The following is a 17374-nucleotide window of genomic DNA, read 5'->3' as shown; positions in this document are numbered from 1 at the left end:
CTTCCTGCTCATGTTGCAGGAAGTCTCTATCTGAAATCAAGGCTTATGTGCTCATACATGAACAGTCCTGTAACCAAAGCCCACAGCACAGCAAGGTCACTAATGTAGCTATTTTTTGGAGGTGATGTTTTAAGTCTTTAGCTGAAGCTGATGATTTGAGGATTCCTTCCTTTTTTCGCCCAGGATGGTTATCAGTCAAGCAAAAGCATCTTTTCCTATTGGAAGGGAAAAGTATTCCTCAGATTTAGAATGGTGTAGTAGGTAAGCAGCTTCCTATTTCTTGTTTTCTTTGCACTAGCACTAATGCCAAAATAACATTTCCCAACTCAGTTTTGTAAAATACTCAGGGGCCAGCAAAACAGCTGCAAACCCCTGCATTTGATAATTCTCCTGTTCAGGAGCGAGTGTAGCTAGTCAAATTCAGTCCGTGGGCTGTGGTATTCTTGGAAAATGGCTGTTTGTAAAGGGTAAAGGCAGGAGGGCAAGTGTGTTCTTTGAGCTTCAGACACAAAGCAGCACAATCAACCCTTTTGCCTTAGGTGCTCTTATGTTTGCATTTTGGCAGCCTTAAAAATACAGAACCCCTCCCTCAATCCAGGTACAATTGCAAGAAACAGCTCAGGGATGGGAAGTGATGGTTGAGGTTGGTGGAGCCTGAGGAGATCCTTTCAGAGCAAGGCTCTGATTGATTCTAGACAAGTTCCTAACCCAGCGGCACTTTATGGATCCCAGTTTTCCCTCAGGTAAGACTGCAGATTGGCTATCCTTCCCAAAGACTACAGAAGCATAATGCTTGTAACCAAGGCCATAACTATGGAACAACTTTTCTATAAAGCTATATTAATATTAATAAGCGTTTTCCCAAACATGTTATTCCAGAAATCATTGATAAACAAAAACATTATGTAGCTAAGGTTTTAGTACCTAGTAAAATGGGAGTTCCTGAAAGTTTGCTCATGCAGGCTTTTTACCCCACTCTAAATCTTCCATTTGCCAAAGAGAAAGCAATTTCAAAACATTACTGACAAGATTGTTTAAAATCCTTTCAATAAAAAAATTTACCGTCTAAAGCCTTTGCTTTATGTCATATTAAACTGAAGGAAAAAAAGAGAAAAAGGAAAAAAAAAAAAAAAACAACCCTGAAAAACTACTGTAATCTTTTCCCTATCTTTTAACAGCTCAAATTTTTTTCTCTTTGAGATGGTAAATGAAGTAAATGGGGTATCTTGGCACAAGGTACTTGCCCTATGGACCATTTCATATACCTTTAATAGCTTCCCACCTACTTTCTATTACTTATATACATAATCCTCACATACCTGATTCCATCAGAACTCTTCTGCACTGCTGAGTGCAATAGAAAGAATTTTTTAAAATGCCATCAGGAACCCCAAATTGGTCAGAAATGACCCCTACCTCCCAAATCTGGGGAGAACTGCAAGATCACAATACCTTAGACACGAGCCCCTGGGTTATCTCTTAAAGAGTCCTAAATGAATAAATTGAGTAGAGGGGAACAACCTTGTCTACTGATCATAAAACAAACTTAATAAACCCTCCACTTTTAATAGCTTTCTTCTTTACTACCTTTCACCTGCATGAGTATGAATTTTTAGATCAGTTCCAGAAGTTACTTACATTACTTTTTTGGGAGAGGGGTTATGAATTTCTACAGATTCAAGGTTATTTCTAGGAACAGGAAAAATAACTGGTATGCCAGTCCTTTCTAACAGAGACCAGAAAACGTTCCCATATCCAGACTTTACTTGTTTATATTTTAAAAAGAGGTGGAAAAAAATGGTCAGCAAAACCTTTTCATTGGATAGCTCCAAATATGTATGTAACTACCTAACTCAACTAAAGTGTTTCCACAAATTGGAATGAATATTTATGATTTAAGTTCAGTAGCATTTCCAAAACTAAATTTAATTCCTTAATATCCCTAAGGGTAGCACAGTTATGGATTATAAGACCAGACTGCCTGGGTTCAAATCTCAGCCATTTGACTTTCCCTCTGATAACAGTTTGTCTCTTGCCATATCACACATTAACCAACTGTTAAAAAACAGTATTTTTTTTGTATGATATAATCTTGGTATTATACCTGGTAATCAAATCAAAGAAATAGGAATCTATTCTAAGGCTGCAGTAAAAAACTGGGAGGAGTTACTGAGAGATGGAGAAGGATTTTCTCCAAGGGGAATGTGGACTAGGTGTGAGTTTTGCTGCATGTGCTAAATTTAAAAGTTAGAGCTCACTGACCTCCAGGCAAAGTCTAAGATGTAACTCCCTTTTATCTATCAATATTCGGCATTTTCCAGTTTTCAGTAAGGAAAGAAAAAAAACATTAAAGATAAAAGTGGAATTTTTTTCTGCAGAATCCTTGAAACTGGTGGCAATTATCCAAATAGCATTTAATGAAATAAGAGGGGAGACCCTTACAGACCTGAATATTTAATCTAAAAGTCATTGGAGTAAATGTATATAGAACTATCACTTGTTTTAGAGCTGAACTATTAAAGCATCACATATTTAATATGACCCCAAAATACCTTTATGTAAAGTTTTTTGACCATGATTCTAGTCAGTGAACTCTTGTATCAAAGATCCCTAAGACCATGATTTGCCCCAAAATTTGCCCAGCAGCACTCATTCATTCCAATGTTATACTCTGCTTAAAGAGTAGACTAGGCACTGCCAGCCTATAATCCAGTCATCCAATAAAGAAGTTAATTGTAAATTATATGGAATATGACAAGAAACTCTTGGGGTTACTGAAATAGGAAAATAGCTGTTTTAACTACTAGAAAGACTACAGAGATGGTTTAACAGAATTTACTTGTACATTTTCCATTTTCTATACTATTTGAAGGCATAGGATATCTTGGTCTCAGCTTTGTACAATACTGTTTAAATTGATCCAATAAACTAAAATGCAGTACAACTTTTATACATCTCAGGAGATAAAATAAAAAATCTCCACAAAAAAAAAGCAACTCAGCAGGTCCTGGTGTTAAACATTTTCCCAGAATAAACAGATATGCAAGAAGCAGTTTTTAAATGTTTAGATTACACCAAGATTCCTTCTAAACACCTGCCTTTCTCAAACCAATGACCAATTCTTATTCACTGTTAATGGTGGAACATGTTTTTGGTAAATATTCATGGTTTTACTTTCTTCATTAATCAAAAACCTTTTAAAGATGCTACCAAGCAGCAAAATAAGCCACATCAGCTCTCTGCTCATGGCAGAGGTGCTAAGTGTAAAATTGCAAAGGGTACAGTTTAACAGTAAGTAGTGCATAAAGAAACCATTTAACAGGTGGCTTAAATACAGAGTTGGACAGAATCAAACCAGTTAAGTATATAACTGCTCAATTAAAACTAATATAGGTACATTCAAAGTAAAATTTGAAATGATAATTGGTGTTTAAAATCAAATTTGAATAATTTCTTGATAAAATATATCTGTTCTTTTGAAATTGGAACTGAAATTTTCAATTAATGGAGAGCTAGAGACTTATTAACCCCTCCTACACAGATAAGGAAATAAGTGACAAAGTCTCTTGCACTGAAGTTATGTATTTTAACAGCTTTACATGTAATATTCATATATAAAAAACTTTAAGTGCTTTTCTCCAATTTAAAAATCTAAAGAATTCAAAAATAAGGCATTCAATATCTGAAAAAAGTACAGATTTACAAAATGTGTATATTCTGTCATGAAAACTCCACACCAACATTATACACTTGGAAAAAAATACAAACAGGATATATTACAAATTTATGTAGCAATAACTTAGTTCACACCATGCAATAAAAAGTACATTAATCAAGATACACAAGCTTTTGTAGGTTCTAAACTGAAGGATTTTTTTTCTGCAGAATCCTTAAAACAGGTGGCACTTAAAATTTGTTAGCCTTTCTACTGAGAGGTAAATTATACACAACAATGATGAAAAAAGATTAACAGACCAGTTATCTATTATGAATCATTCCAACTTTGTTCAACAATGGCTGAAACTCTTTTCTCATATTCCCGTTTGTTTTCCTGATAAAGCTGTGCTGCCTGGCTATTGGCTGGACTGTTTGGATTTGGTTCATCCAACAGAGACTAGAAGGAAAGAAGAGATTTGCAGATTTATTCTTTATATCAATGGGTGGGGGGTTCATGAAAAGTTATACAAAACAACAAATTATTTAATAGAGAACACAGAGCAGAGATTAGAATATCTTACATATTCTTATGTCTAAATACTTTCAAAAATGGCTTGATAAATACTATAATTAGAGATTTCTGCTGCTAGAGAATTTAAGCCTCCAAAACAAACACGTCTCAAATTACTTCAAGACCTCTAATTTCAAAGAAATCAGAAAACAACAGTATCTTCCAGCATACTGACACTTTCTTATTAACCTGAAGAAAAATACATAATATCTATAAATAATTTAGCAACCAACATTTTCTCCAAAGTTAAACCCTATTGTGGTTACTTTGCAAATGTCCAATAGTATGCTGAGTGGTGAATCTCGTTTCCTTGAATAAACAAAATATATACATCTAACAGGGAGGGAACTAAATGGGAAGGTTGAAAGCAATGCTTAAAAAATGACCAAAATTAAGAAATGTGATAGAAAAAACTTTAAAAAGGTCAAAAGCAAAATTATTACTTCTAATCCTCTCAGATCTACATAACTAAAACATCTCCAACCCCCTTCTAAAACTATCATTCAAGGTCAACTCAAAATATGGTCATACTGCTCTCTCTGGCAAATAGCTAACATACTTTTTAAATAGAATTTCTTGGCTGGGGCAACATAGTCAATGCTACTCTGCACTTGCCAGTTTCTTATGTATTTTTCAAGTAGTAATCTTTCTCTTTCCTTAAGATATTCTGGATTCTTGACAACCTATGGCAATGTTTCACAGACATGAATAAGCTTAATCTATATAAACACTTCCCTTACACACAATCAGAAAAGGGAATATGAATTTTATCCGCTATGGTCACTAACAAAAAAACAGACCAAACTGGTTCTTGTCTGAACTCTGCCACTGGTTAGGTAGGTGCTAGGAAACTTATTTTGCTCACCTGGTCTTTTAGATTGCTCCTAAAAAAGTTGACTGTATCCCACAGAACTTTTAAAAAGTTAGGATGCATCCCAATACATACTTACCTGAATTGATGTTAAGATAGAAGATACATCATACGTTGGACTCCATCGGTTCTGAAGGATATCTAAGCATATGCTACCGTCAGCATACACTGCAAAAACAACACTAGAATTGGTTACTATTAACTTTGTCACATCTACCAGGTAAGAGAAATCTTTCAGTGAGAAGTTTTAAACATTAAGCAGTAACTGTAGTATCTAATTCTTCTGTCTCAAAAGAAAATGTATCTCAAAACTCACATTTTTATATGAGTTTATATTCTGTTATCTTTTCATCAGCAGGCTGAATGGGAGCTAAGTTTTTTTTTTTAACACACACCATATAGCAAATCTACTTAAAATCCTGTTTTAAAATATTCTTAAATAAAGCTCTTGAAAAACTGCTTGTTTTTTGATAAAGTAATCCCACTCTAAGGAATTCATCACAGACACACATATAGATTTATCTACAGGATGACTTTAATATTAATTCAAGAGTGAAAAATTATGGCGGTGGACTTGGCCCAGTGGTTGTCTATCACATGGGAGGTCCGCGGTTCAAACCCTGGGCCTCCTTGACCCGTGTGGAGCTGGCCCATGCGCAGTGCTGATGCGTGCAAGGAATGCCCTGCCATGCAGGGATGTCCCCCGCGTAGGGAGCCCCACGCGCAAGGGGTGCACCCCGTAAGGAGAGCCACCGAACGCGAAAGAAAGCGCAGCCTGCCCAGGAATGGCGCCGCACACACAGAGAACTGACACAAGATGACGCAACAAAAAGAAACACAGATTCCCGTGCTGCTGTCAACAACAGAAGTGGACAAAGACGCAGCAAATAGATACAGAGAAGAGACAACCCGGGTGGGGGGGCGGAGGGGAGAGAAATAAACAAATCTTAAAAAAAAAAAAAAAAAAAAAAGAGTGAAAAATTAGAAACCACCTTTGTGGCCCAATAAAGAGGGGATTGACTGAATGAGTAATAATATTCATATAACCAATATTAATGTACTTAAAAGTATATGCAGTTACAAAAACAGCTTTAGCACTAAATGCCAAAATGCCAAAATTTAAGTAGTGGTTATGTCTAAGTATTAGGATTATAAGTGATTTAAAAAAAAAACCCGTTCTTGTATTTTATGATCTTTTTATAACTGAGGATATTCCTTTTATAACCAGACAAAAAATAATTAACACTTTTTAAAAGTCTTAACCATTTGGGAGGCTTTTCCCCCTCCTTGGACTGATAATGTGAAAATAAAAATAATCAACATAAATTTTTACTCACTTGTGAGGCTATATATATATATATATATATTTTCAGGATAAATTTCTCTAAGTAGAAATGCTATGTTGACAAAGGGTAAATGCATCTAAGTTTTATAGCTACACTATCATTCCTCAGGGCTCTATCCTAGGACATCTTTTGCCTTACACTTTATACACCCTCTGGGCAATCACTCTCACTTCCATGGCCTCAGCCACCATTAATGTGTCCAGGAACAGAGTCAACTACTTACAGTATATCTCATAAGAACATCAAATTTAGTATGCCCAGAGCAGAAATCATTTCTATGAAACTCATAAAAGTATAAAACAATTTAAAAGTTTTGAACTAGTGACTATTTTTTAATAATAATCCAAAAGTAAATTAGAACCAGAAAGCCATCAACTAATAAATGGATAAACAAAATAACTGAATAGTATGGGATATGAATTATACTTCAATAAAGATTAAAAACAAAACAAAAAAAAACATAGAAAAATAACAAAAATGTACTCAGGGTGTGCTCTACTTTCTTAATGGGATGTTACCCAATTTAAGAATTGCTCAGCAATGCTGTAAGAACCTTAAAAAAAAAAGTACTCAGAAGAGACACCACGCTATTAATATATGAAGGATGAGAAAGAACAGAATACATGGTTTCCCTATTAATTTGCTGATTTCAGTTATAGATATAGGGAGTTGAGACACAGGCAATACTAACTCTAAGTAAGCAAGCTGACAGGGCAAGATCCCATTTAAATGAGCAAAGGTAAAGATTTTGAAAAGAAGCCTTTCACATGGTAATTTAACATTCAGGAATATAAATATAATAGAAGCCAACAGCAAGAAGTCAATAAAGACCAAATTTAGTAACAAGAGTTGCTCAACACTTATGAAATATAGTAATAAAATAAATTTATCTTCAAAATGCAAATGGAAACAATACTTTTGAAGAAAAAAATGGAAAACTGCATTAGAGGTCTTAAAAATGTACAATCTTTGACTTAGTAATTCCAGTTCTAAAAATTTGAGGAAATAATCATGGGGTTTGGAAAGAATATTTTTAAGAATGTTCAAAGTGCTATTTACAATTGTAAACAATTGAAACAACCATCAACTGGACACTGATTAAACAAGTTATGGTAAACCCATACAACAGAGCATTTTATCAGTGCAGAATCTTTAATAAGGGGAAATGTTTATAGTATGTAAAAAAATTACCTTTAAGTTTATACATAGCATGATCCTAGTCTTGTATAAGCATTTATTTGTATTTTTAAAAAGAAAGTTAAAAGTGACACATTTTCTAATCTTTCACATTTTCTACAAATAAACACATCTTATTGTTAAACCAAAAGTTATTTAAAAAAAAAAAACCTAGAAGTTGGCCCTAACAGTGAGAAGAGGCAATAACTAGGAGGGAAACAACTCTTTTTTTCCCTATCATTTGCAAAATCTATTAAATTCTACTTACCATTTGGATGAAACATTTTGGATAAAAACCTAACAGTTGGTGGTTTATTTGGATATTCTTCAGAAAATTCTATTACTAGTTTAAAAGTACCTAGACAGGAAAAAATAAACAACTATGGTAAAGACAGGGACAACTTTTTAACCTTTTCAACAATGAATACACAAACTCTTACTAGTTTTTGTACAACCACACAGAAATTAGTATTATTTAACATAAACATACTGAATACACTTTTTATGAAGACTTCTAACACAAAATATTAGCAAGCACCTGGAGAACTCAAATGCTAATGGTTATAGTGTTAACTGTCCTATTTTCAGAAGGCAGTTTGGCTCAGTTACCAATATTTAAAATGTATATTTGGTCCACTTACAATAGCTTAAAAATATGAAATGCTTATGGATAAATTTACATCTTCAAAGGTCCTATTTACAAATGGGTTCACACCCACAGGAACACAGATGTGTCTTTTATGGGGTAGATGATTAAATACCCAACAGGGGTGATGGAAAAAAACGCACATTTGGGGAACTACAAATAATGATACCTCAGAAGGGGCGTGTATATGTGTGCCAAAGGATTCTGAGAGGCGATGACTACCACATGGCAAATGACTAAGATTGGAGACATGGGTCCTGTTCTGTCCCCATATCAAGTTTATACCAAGAATTGTTATGCTTTATTTTAACTACTGACCATTGGTTATAGACCAACATGGTAAATTTTTTTTCAGTTTAAATAAAAATCTAGAGTATATAAATAAGTTAAGGATGCTCAACACCAATTCTGATTCTATTTTCCCAAAATAACCACTATTAATGATTTTGTGTTTGTCTTTCTAGACCCTGTTAGTGTTTATTCAACTACCCAGAGCCTTTTATTTTAAGGAAATCCATCCTGAAGGTTGGGAAGGTTCTCCAACTACAATCCTTTGGCCACACTCAACAAGTTGAGACACATATCTAACAAAGCTAATAAAACTTTAAATCATCCCAGATATTTCTAGAATGTTCTTTCCTTATTTCATCAATGCAGTTTCAACAAAACAAACTTACTTAGCCTAAACAAACCATTCTGGCTCCAGTCTACCAAAATCAGAAGTTTCTATTTTGTAAAATACTTTATAATATTTTCACTAGTTGTATATTTGTTAAACAACTTCTACTTCTTTGCATTTTGTTGATTGGGAATTCTGGATTAGATAAACTGAAGGCACAAGCAAAATCAAAGGCATATTCTTTATATTTTGGTATATTAATTTAAAAGATGCACTCTGAAATGAACCATTAAATAATGAAGTTAGCCTTATACGTAATTATTTATTTTTAAAGTTTATACTTTAGTCCAAAACACTCCCACCATGGTTCCAAGCCTCTGATGTGAGGTCCTGAATATGAAGGTGGGAAGAGATGCATGCAATAGCATTTCATTTTATGGTATTTCCACCAAATAGACACAATAAACATAAGCAACCTCAAAAGCACCGTAATAGAAAAATGTGATAAAAATAACTAGGAAGTGATAAGCTTTGAGCACTTATTAACTGTAATAAGTGAAAATAATATTGAAAAATATTATTTAATTTTTACAGACTGGCTGCCAGCTCACAAAAATTCCTGAGATTTCAACAACTGGCTCTCATGCATGCATACAAACTGCCTCCAGCACATCACTGATCATATCTATTGATATCTGCCGCATTGTGTGTCAATCATTCTTTCAAGTAAAAATATTCCTTGAACAATGTGCCAGCTCAGGTTGCAACTCTTAACTACAGAAGTGCTTTTCCTACAGCCATCATACTTCAGGATACATGTGAATTTATGAGCACTTCCATTTCATCACACAACATATTTAAAAAACACATATACTCAAAGGTTGGAATTTAATACTATTAATAATTTTTATGGTATCATCAAGACATTTTTAGCTGAAATGGCATTTTTTAAACTGCAAAGAGTATGATTATTAGTACAGATGGGTGCCAACGTCTCAATTTGTGCTGAGATACAGTTTTAGCCACCATTACTTTTGTACCATCAATGCAAATGTCTATAGAATGAAAAAGGCAAATCATGTTTTAGTGTTATTATGAAGGCATTTTTGATCGTGCAGACCCCCTGAAAGGGTCTCAGGGACTATAAATGGTTTATGGATCACACTTGAGAACCCCTGGTATAGAGAAAAAAAGTTGAAGTCCTTAAGTACCTCCTTTAATACCTTACTTTTACCTAGAGGTAATCACTGTTAACAATGTGATATATATAACCCTTTTAAAAACACACACATACTCTTGCATGTATGCACGTACTAAAAACGAACAGTCTACAATATACATTAATAATGAAACTTATTTTCCTACCCAATATATCAGACATATACCCAGATCTATCTTATTAATCTTCAACAGATACATAACATTCCAGAACTTAAGTCCACATAATTTGCTTAACCATTTCCCCAACTGTAGCATGCTACAAGGCCATTTAAATATAAACTATTCTTAACACAGATCCTGCCATCTAGGCATACAGTTCTACCACTAAATATCAAAGTAACAGCGGCAACTGTCAATGGAGGTGTGGTCAAGCTGATTGTGGAAACTGAGTCCTTTGTTAACTCTAATATAAAATACAAAATGAGAATGACTTACCATCTTCAAAGGGTGTCCCTTCTGGTCTGAAAACAAGAAGATTTCTGATTAAAATTAGTTTTTCATTCAGATTTTTTTCATGATCTTCAAAAGTAGTAAGGATAAACTCCGAAAGGGAAAGAGAGGCTAATTTTGATTATCTGTGGACTTTTTAGGATATTGTTAGTTTGATACTGCCTTAGGCCTTGATTTTCACAGACACAGGCATAATGAATAATTTTCATTTTCTAAGCTTTTTTGGAAAAAAAAAAAGCACTTTTAATTTTATCACAAAAGAAGAATTCAATCCATAAATGCTGACCAATCTGTAAATATGTGTATTCTTAGAAAAAACAGTCCAATTTGTAACAATAAGCCGGAAATCAATATCCTGTTATTTAAGACAATTATAAAGCACCAAATCAAAGTGTTCTGGTTTCCAACAATTTGTAGTTCTCATCAATAGCTCCTATTCAAATTGGTTATACATAACAGATGTAACAGGAAAGCCACTTTTCCCCCTGATCTTTTCCTTGCCTCCAATTTCATCTTTCCTATACAGCAGCATTGTTTAATTATTACTTGCAAGGCACATTCAGAACCTTAAAGTAGTGTAACAGTCTGGATTTAACAGAAGATCACGTCACTCTAAAAGGGTAGACGTCATTAGCTTTTTCACTTGTCTTTAAGATAGACTTTTGTCATTTGACTTTGTTGCAAATGAGAACTCTGCTTATGAAAGTAGTCCTTTGAAACAAACCTGAGGTTTAAATTTTAGTGAAAATCCTAGTTTAAAAAGAGTAAAAGAGAAATGGATCAGGTCCAGAAATACCAAAGAAAAGGCAAATGGAAATTTTGAATTAAAAGCACATTTTATATATATATAAAATATATATAACAGGTATGACTGTCTCTTTTTTAGGAGGTACCAAGGATTGAACCCAGGACCTCAAACACGGGAAACGGGTGCTCAACCACTTGAGCTACATCTGCTCCTCAAAAGTGCCTCTTGAATGACACCACTCAGTTTCAATTTACACTGGGCTGTGAAATATTTTCATTTAAATTCTTGCCACAGTGAAGGTTCTCAATATTTTTGGTTCCAGTTTTAATAAATGTGAGCATTTATTGAAAATGTGCTTGGTACATTTCGTTCAAAACATTTTTTCTTTTCCCCTTTATTATTCCATTCAACTTGGTTTTAAATGGTTATTTTTATCATGACCATAAAACAGCATGTAATAACTCCAAAGTACAAATAAATTCTATGTAAGTACCAAAACTTTTATCAAAAATGTTTAAAAATTTACCCAGCAGTTTCAGTCCTTAAAACTCCTTATACCACCCTCAGCCTCTTATACTAGACATTTGTTATATATTCACTTTTCCCAAAGAAACACAATACCTATCATTTGTTTTATCTTTCAACTCACCCAAATATAACTGCATTCCACTGCATGATGTTGTTTTCAGACGGTGCGCCACTGACACCCACAGGTGGGTCCTCTTGCAATCTAGGAATCCAGAGTAATAATTTAAAAAGTTGACTATTAAGCCTGGTAAAGAAGCCAAATAGAACACCTATGGTCTTTATAACACCATTTTTTGTGACACAATCTAAATTCATTTCCTTGTTCTTGTGCTGAGCTGGAATGAACCGTGACTTTAAAAAAAGTTCCTCAGTGTAAACTATAGAACTGAAAACACATATTAAATTAAAATGGAGGGGGATGGGGTATATGGGAACCTCTTATATTTGTAGAATGTAACATTAAAAAAATACAGATATCGTGGGCAAAAAAAAAAACAATGAAAAAACAGGAAAAAAAATTCAAATAGGTAACTAGTTTTAGGAAGGAGAGGTACTTTATCTCATATGCTTCCATTAATAATGGTTTTCAAAGTCAGAAGCTTCAATCTGGTTTTCTGTCAGTCTTAAAGGTTCTGCACTGCTGACCAGGAACTTAACACAAAACTTCCTTCCAAATTCCTCATAGTAAAATTCTTGTAACCTGAAGATCCTTGGAAAACTGTTCAAGTCAGAAGAAAAGCATTAAGGAAATCAGGGGAACAATGGACACGAACTATAAGTTTTTGGGGGCTCATCTGAAATCAACTGACTTCAAGCTTTACAAAGACCTTTGCACCAAGTAGAGCATTTCCTTTCAAAGACTGTCACGCCTCAATAAAAATAAACGCTACATTATATATACAACTACGTATTGACTGTCATGTGGTATGATACTTTGCCCATTAGTCCACACAAAAATGGTTCTTTTTAGTCAACCTAAAGCAAATTAGGCCACGATGATTTGAATCCAAAGAGGAAGCATACTGTTTGGAGGCCGTCAAAAGAAAAGTTAAGAGAAGCTACAAATGAATTCAGAAGTTTACCAAAGCCCAATACAATGGCTTCCAAACGCCTCACCTAAAGCTTCACGGGGAAGGTGAAAGGTTACTTCCTGAGCGGCTAGTCTAAGCTCTTATACCAGACATTTTGTTTCAACTAAGGCGGCTTGTGCAGAGGATCACACTGTTAAATTTGCTCACCCTCTATCTTTTTACTTCCAAGTATTCTGTAAAAGGTATTTGGGGAGGAAAAAAGAAAAGATTTTCTTCTCACTAACTCCAATGCGTCTCAATAAATAAAACCCTAACTTACAAAAAGGAGGCCCAGGGAGTATCAGGTTAGCGCCCGTCTGAGGGAAGGCATTTTTTCCAGACTTTGGAGACTATAGATAGGGCTTTATACACCAGTCACAGAGTTGAGTTCCAGAAAGCACTGGCTGCTGAGGTTGCCAGCCAGCCAGCTCTCAAGGTCCTTCCAGGCCGGCGGAAGCAGAATCGGGTTTCGCAGAAAGGATTAGCAACCTCGGCCTTAGCTTTGCAGACCCCACCCTCACTGCAGAATGGAAAGGAATGGGGGGGGGGGGTGGCCCTTTCTGCTCAAATCTTGCCCCTCAGAGGTGACCGCGGAGCCATCGAACAAAGCTGACTGGAGCAGCAGGCGGGGCATAAGCTTCTGCACTAGAACTTACTTTCACGGGATAGTAAGGGTGCTCCAAAGGACGCAGGGCCGGGGGCATGACGTTTGAGCGCTAAGGCAAGACTTCGGGCAACTGGCCGTAGCGGGTGGCAGAGAGGCCTAAGGCCGATAGTAAACCTTTTTGTTTACTTTCTTAGGGACGGGCTGGGGAAGTACGGAAAATTTTTACCCCAGACTGAGCAGCTAAAAGGGAGGGGAGGCTAGAAATGGGCTCCATCGGTCTGGTTAAGGCTCACAGTCGACCCCCTAGGGTCATGAGGGGAAGATGTCTGAGATCCCCGTCCTGCAGTCCCGAAGCTTAAGGGAGGAGCCTCCAGCTAAACGAAGGTTAAGGCCCTTACCGCTTGAAATCCCGCATGAGCCTCCTCCTGGCCGGGGTCGACATGCTCCCCAGCTGCCCCGCGGTCAGTCTGATAGAAAAGAGTCCCGCACAGCCCCCCCACCCCCCGGCGCGGCGGCCGAATTACTGTGGGTCACCACCGCCGCGGCCGAGGCTGACAAACAACCCTGCAATGACGTCTCCCTCCGCCGCCTCCAGATCCCTCCGCCCTCCGCCAGTACCACAGAGAGGTGGGGGAGAAGGAAAGGGAGGGGGGATGTATGAGCGCTCGTTCGGGGACACTTGTATCAGGGACCGCTCCCATTTTGGCTTCATGAGCGAATCGACAAATTTGTGGTCTCTGTTCTCAGGAAACAGATTATGGATTAAGAGATACTGAGACAGAAACTCCACCCCGTCTCCCCCTCTTCCCTAGATTAGGCTCGGCCGAGTGGGGAAGCGAGGGACGCATCCGGGGCCAGAGATTTCAGGGAAAGGAGGTGGGATGACGTAAGATCACGTGACTGCCGGCGGCGTTGTCAACAATCCACCCCAGAGGGGGAGGGGGCCCAAGTATCTAGAACCACGTGTCCCTATGACGGTATTAGAATGGATCACGTGAAGGTGTCTCCTGGATCCGAGTTTCAGCCGGCTCTATGAAGCGGGTATATAAGTTTAGGGGGCTTTAGTTTTTCGTCACTTGTACCAGGTACAGAAAAAGTCTTATCGGAAAGTCGTGCACGGAGCCCAAAATAATTTGAACTTAGCCCCTCCCCCCCTCTGGTTGGTTCACTGCTTTATCAAATCTGGTGGAATGGGAGCACCGTCTTAAGAGTAGCATTGAACGTTGAAGCCCACACAAAACAAAATGCCCATGAATGCTTTAGGGTCACCAAATAAGGCAGTTTCTGCTTTCTACTGGCGTTTCCAGGGTTGTAAATTCTGGGCGGAGATGGTTAACTTACTGTTCAAAGCTTGCTTAGAATTCAACATGTAGTTAGTTTTGTTTTTCTTGTATGGGTCTGCTCTCACCTGAGGATTGTGCCGTAGTCCGAGGGTTTGAGTACTGTAGAGTACCGATGCATGTCAAGAAATTGTAAGGGCATCATATCAAGAGTATGGTTGGGTGGTGCTTTTCCAAGAAGCCTACAAATAAAATGCAGATCTGGGGGAGAGATTTTGCTGACATGGGTGGGGTTATATATCCAGCCTGGGATCTTTTTTTCTGGTTTCCTACACTAGCCAGGAAGCCGAATAGTCCAGAAGTGCTCCCTTTCCCATAGGGACTCAGGGTGTTGACCCTGCCAGTTTTTTAGTCATCTAGTTCCCTCTATAGCTCTCTCTTCCTGGCTCCAGGTCTTTGTTGTTCAGGACAACTCTTAGTAAGTACCTGTGGATCCCTATGATCAATTCCTCACCTCAAGGTGGGGGAAATGAGGATCTTGGCATTGGTCCGACTTTCTTCAGCTTGCCCACATTTCCAAGGAACCAAAAAACGAACTTTTCCCACTTTTTCAGTACCCCACTTTATTGAAATCCTGAATTCTATCTCTTGCCTTGAGCGACTGCCTTGGTGATCAAGTTAACCACGCCTCACTCTCTGTAGTTCCTGCTATGCCCTCACAAATGTGATTCTCTAAATCAAAAGTTGAAAAAATTTTTTCTCGGTCTTTCTGCCGTAACAATCTTAATCCTCCTCACAGCTACGGAGGAAAACACATTTACGTGCAGGGAAATGATAAACAGAAAAGGCTAAAGAACAGATACGTTTTTTAAAAATTCCTGTTTTCATTGCAACTTATAACTATTGGAAACTGAGTTAATGGTTCTTCAAAATGAAATAACACTTTTGACTAATTAATGAAGGTGCCTCACAGTGTTAGAGACGTGTATAGGGAAGAATTGGCTGTCCTGATCACCAGGAATGCCCTAACCTATTATTTGTAGTAAGAATAATTTTAAAGCTATCATCGTAAACTCGATTCTGCAGTTTTAGATTGTGAGCTCAATGAGGGCAGGGGCTCAGTCATATTTATGACGTGTCCCTTGCAAATATTTAACCTACAGTAAATACTGAAAAATATGCTTTACAGCAAGTTTGGGCTGCCATTTTTACTCATGGACAGGAAGTATTTTAAAACACGTTTCGGTAACTTCCCAAATGGAAAATTTTGAATATTTTGCTGGAGAAAACGAAAACTATGGCCACCCCTCCTTTCCCTTTGTGCATAGCTCAACAACCAATACCTTTACCCCATCCCAATTAAATCAGAATCTCTAGGGGTCTTTTAAAAGGTTCTGCCGGTGCTTTTTAAATATGCATGCTGCCATGGAAACCACTGGAGTAGAATTTATTGGATATAATAATGCCCTTTCTTTTATTTGGGCAAAACATGGCAAGATTTGGCCTTTTACATTTATTTTACAAAAAAAAAAAAAAAAAAAAGAGATTAAAGCCCCGAGAAAGATGGGACTCCCTGGGCACTTGCTCCTGTGAGATCCTTGCTATTCACTGGAAGCTGAATTCCATGTCTAGTTCTTAAGCAATCAGACACTTGACTTTTTCCTATGCCCTTGTATGTCACACGAGACAGACCCCTTTGAATTATTTGCTTTCCCAAAGAGGGTGTTCCAGAGTTTTGAATGTAGTGAGTTTTTACAGAGGATTACAAGGTGATGGAAAAACTTTAAAAGCTTACAGCAAATGTTCAAGAAATGTTCTTAACAACTTAAAAAGCATCTTATATCCGTTTTAAATATGAATGTCAACAGCTGAGGTCGAACTCAGGCCTATGGGATATTAACGTAGCTAAAATCACACAAGACTTCTTAGGAACGAAACCCCTCCTTGACCCAGCACAAGGGTCTAGACTTGGTCCAGCCTAGGGTTCTACGAGGTAGGCCAGACAAGCCTCGGTCTCGGTCCTCCTCTCCTAGCGGACTTGGAGGCGTACTCACGCTGCAGTCAAAATGAGGACGCTCCCCATTCAAACTCAAAACTAACCTTGTGAAGAGGTCGGGTTTGAGCAACGCCAAACCCGCTTGCGTCTCACTAGAGCCTTCTAGAAGCTTGCTTCTGCAGCTTCTCACTTTCCCTTCCGGGTCGAGGGCAGTCAGTATTCCGGTCTTGCGCGCTAGGACCCAAGCGCGCTGGCCGCATCGCCGTTGCCATGGTACCGGACGGCAGGGAACTGGCGGGACCAGCAGGCGAAGTCTGTCTGTGTGCCGCTGCCCGGCTGGGACTGAACGGAGCCAGGCCAGCAGGATTGCAGGATGGGCTGACGCGGTGGCGGCTGCCCGAACCAGGTCGACAGTGGGGCGAAGGGCGCGACACTGGTCCGGGACTCAGACGTACGGTTTGAGGAGCGGGTGAAGTTGAAGCTGAATGTCGGGGCCTAATATGTAGGCGACTGCCAGTAGTGCAGGGTCCCCGATATTTGGCTGGAGGATTAGAGGATGTATGGGGAGCCCACGCTTGATGGACGTTT

At 37.7% G+C, this 17374-nt stretch overlaps 2 protein-coding genes across 5 annotated transcripts in view; one reads left to right on the top strand and one right to left on the bottom strand.

Moving 5' to 3' along the window:
* Positions 1-2821: 2821 nt before the first annotated feature.
* On the bottom strand, positions 2822-16991 carry UBE2B (ubiquitin conjugating enzyme E2 B). Of its 2 annotated transcripts, none has more exons than XM_058278928.2 (6): positions 16891-16991; positions 11955-12035; positions 10543-10568; positions 7890-7979; positions 5179-5267; positions 2822-4114 (listed from the first exon to the last, which is right to left on the bottom strand). In XM_058278928.2, the coding sequence occupies exons 2-6, from the start codon at positions 11978-11980 to the stop codon at positions 3986-3988; spliced, it is 360 nt and encodes a 119-aa protein (XP_058134911.1). In that variant the 5' UTR covers positions 11981-12035; positions 16891-16991; the 3' UTR covers positions 2822-3985. The 2 variants fall into 2 exon arrangements, with proteins under 2 accessions (XP_058134911.1, XP_004475961.1); XM_004475904.4 differs by lacking the exon at positions 16891-16991 and adding an exon at positions 13909-14123.
* A 38-nt stretch (positions 16992-17029) lies between these two features.
* CDKL3 (cyclin dependent kinase like 3) overlaps positions 17030-17374 on the top strand; it is a 126353-nt gene continuing 126008 nt past the window's right edge. For 2 of the 3 annotated variants that reach the window (XM_058278799.2, XM_071210036.1), the window contains exon 1: positions 17030-17237. The gene's annotated coding sequence lies outside the window, so the exon portion shown is untranslated. The remainder of the gene's footprint in view (positions 17238-17374) is intronic. The other variant, XM_058278790.2, reaches the window with a different exon arrangement.

This window comes from Dasypus novemcinctus, chromosome 2 (genome assembly GCF_030445035.2).
Source record: "Dasypus novemcinctus isolate mDasNov1 chromosome 2, mDasNov1.1.hap2, whole genome shotgun sequence".
In the NCBI taxonomy this organism is placed as follows: domain Eukaryota; kingdom Metazoa; phylum Chordata; class Mammalia; order Cingulata; family Dasypodidae; genus Dasypus; species Dasypus novemcinctus.
Note: the sequence above shows the minus strand (reverse complement) of the source record. Positions and strands in the feature narration are given on the sequence as shown.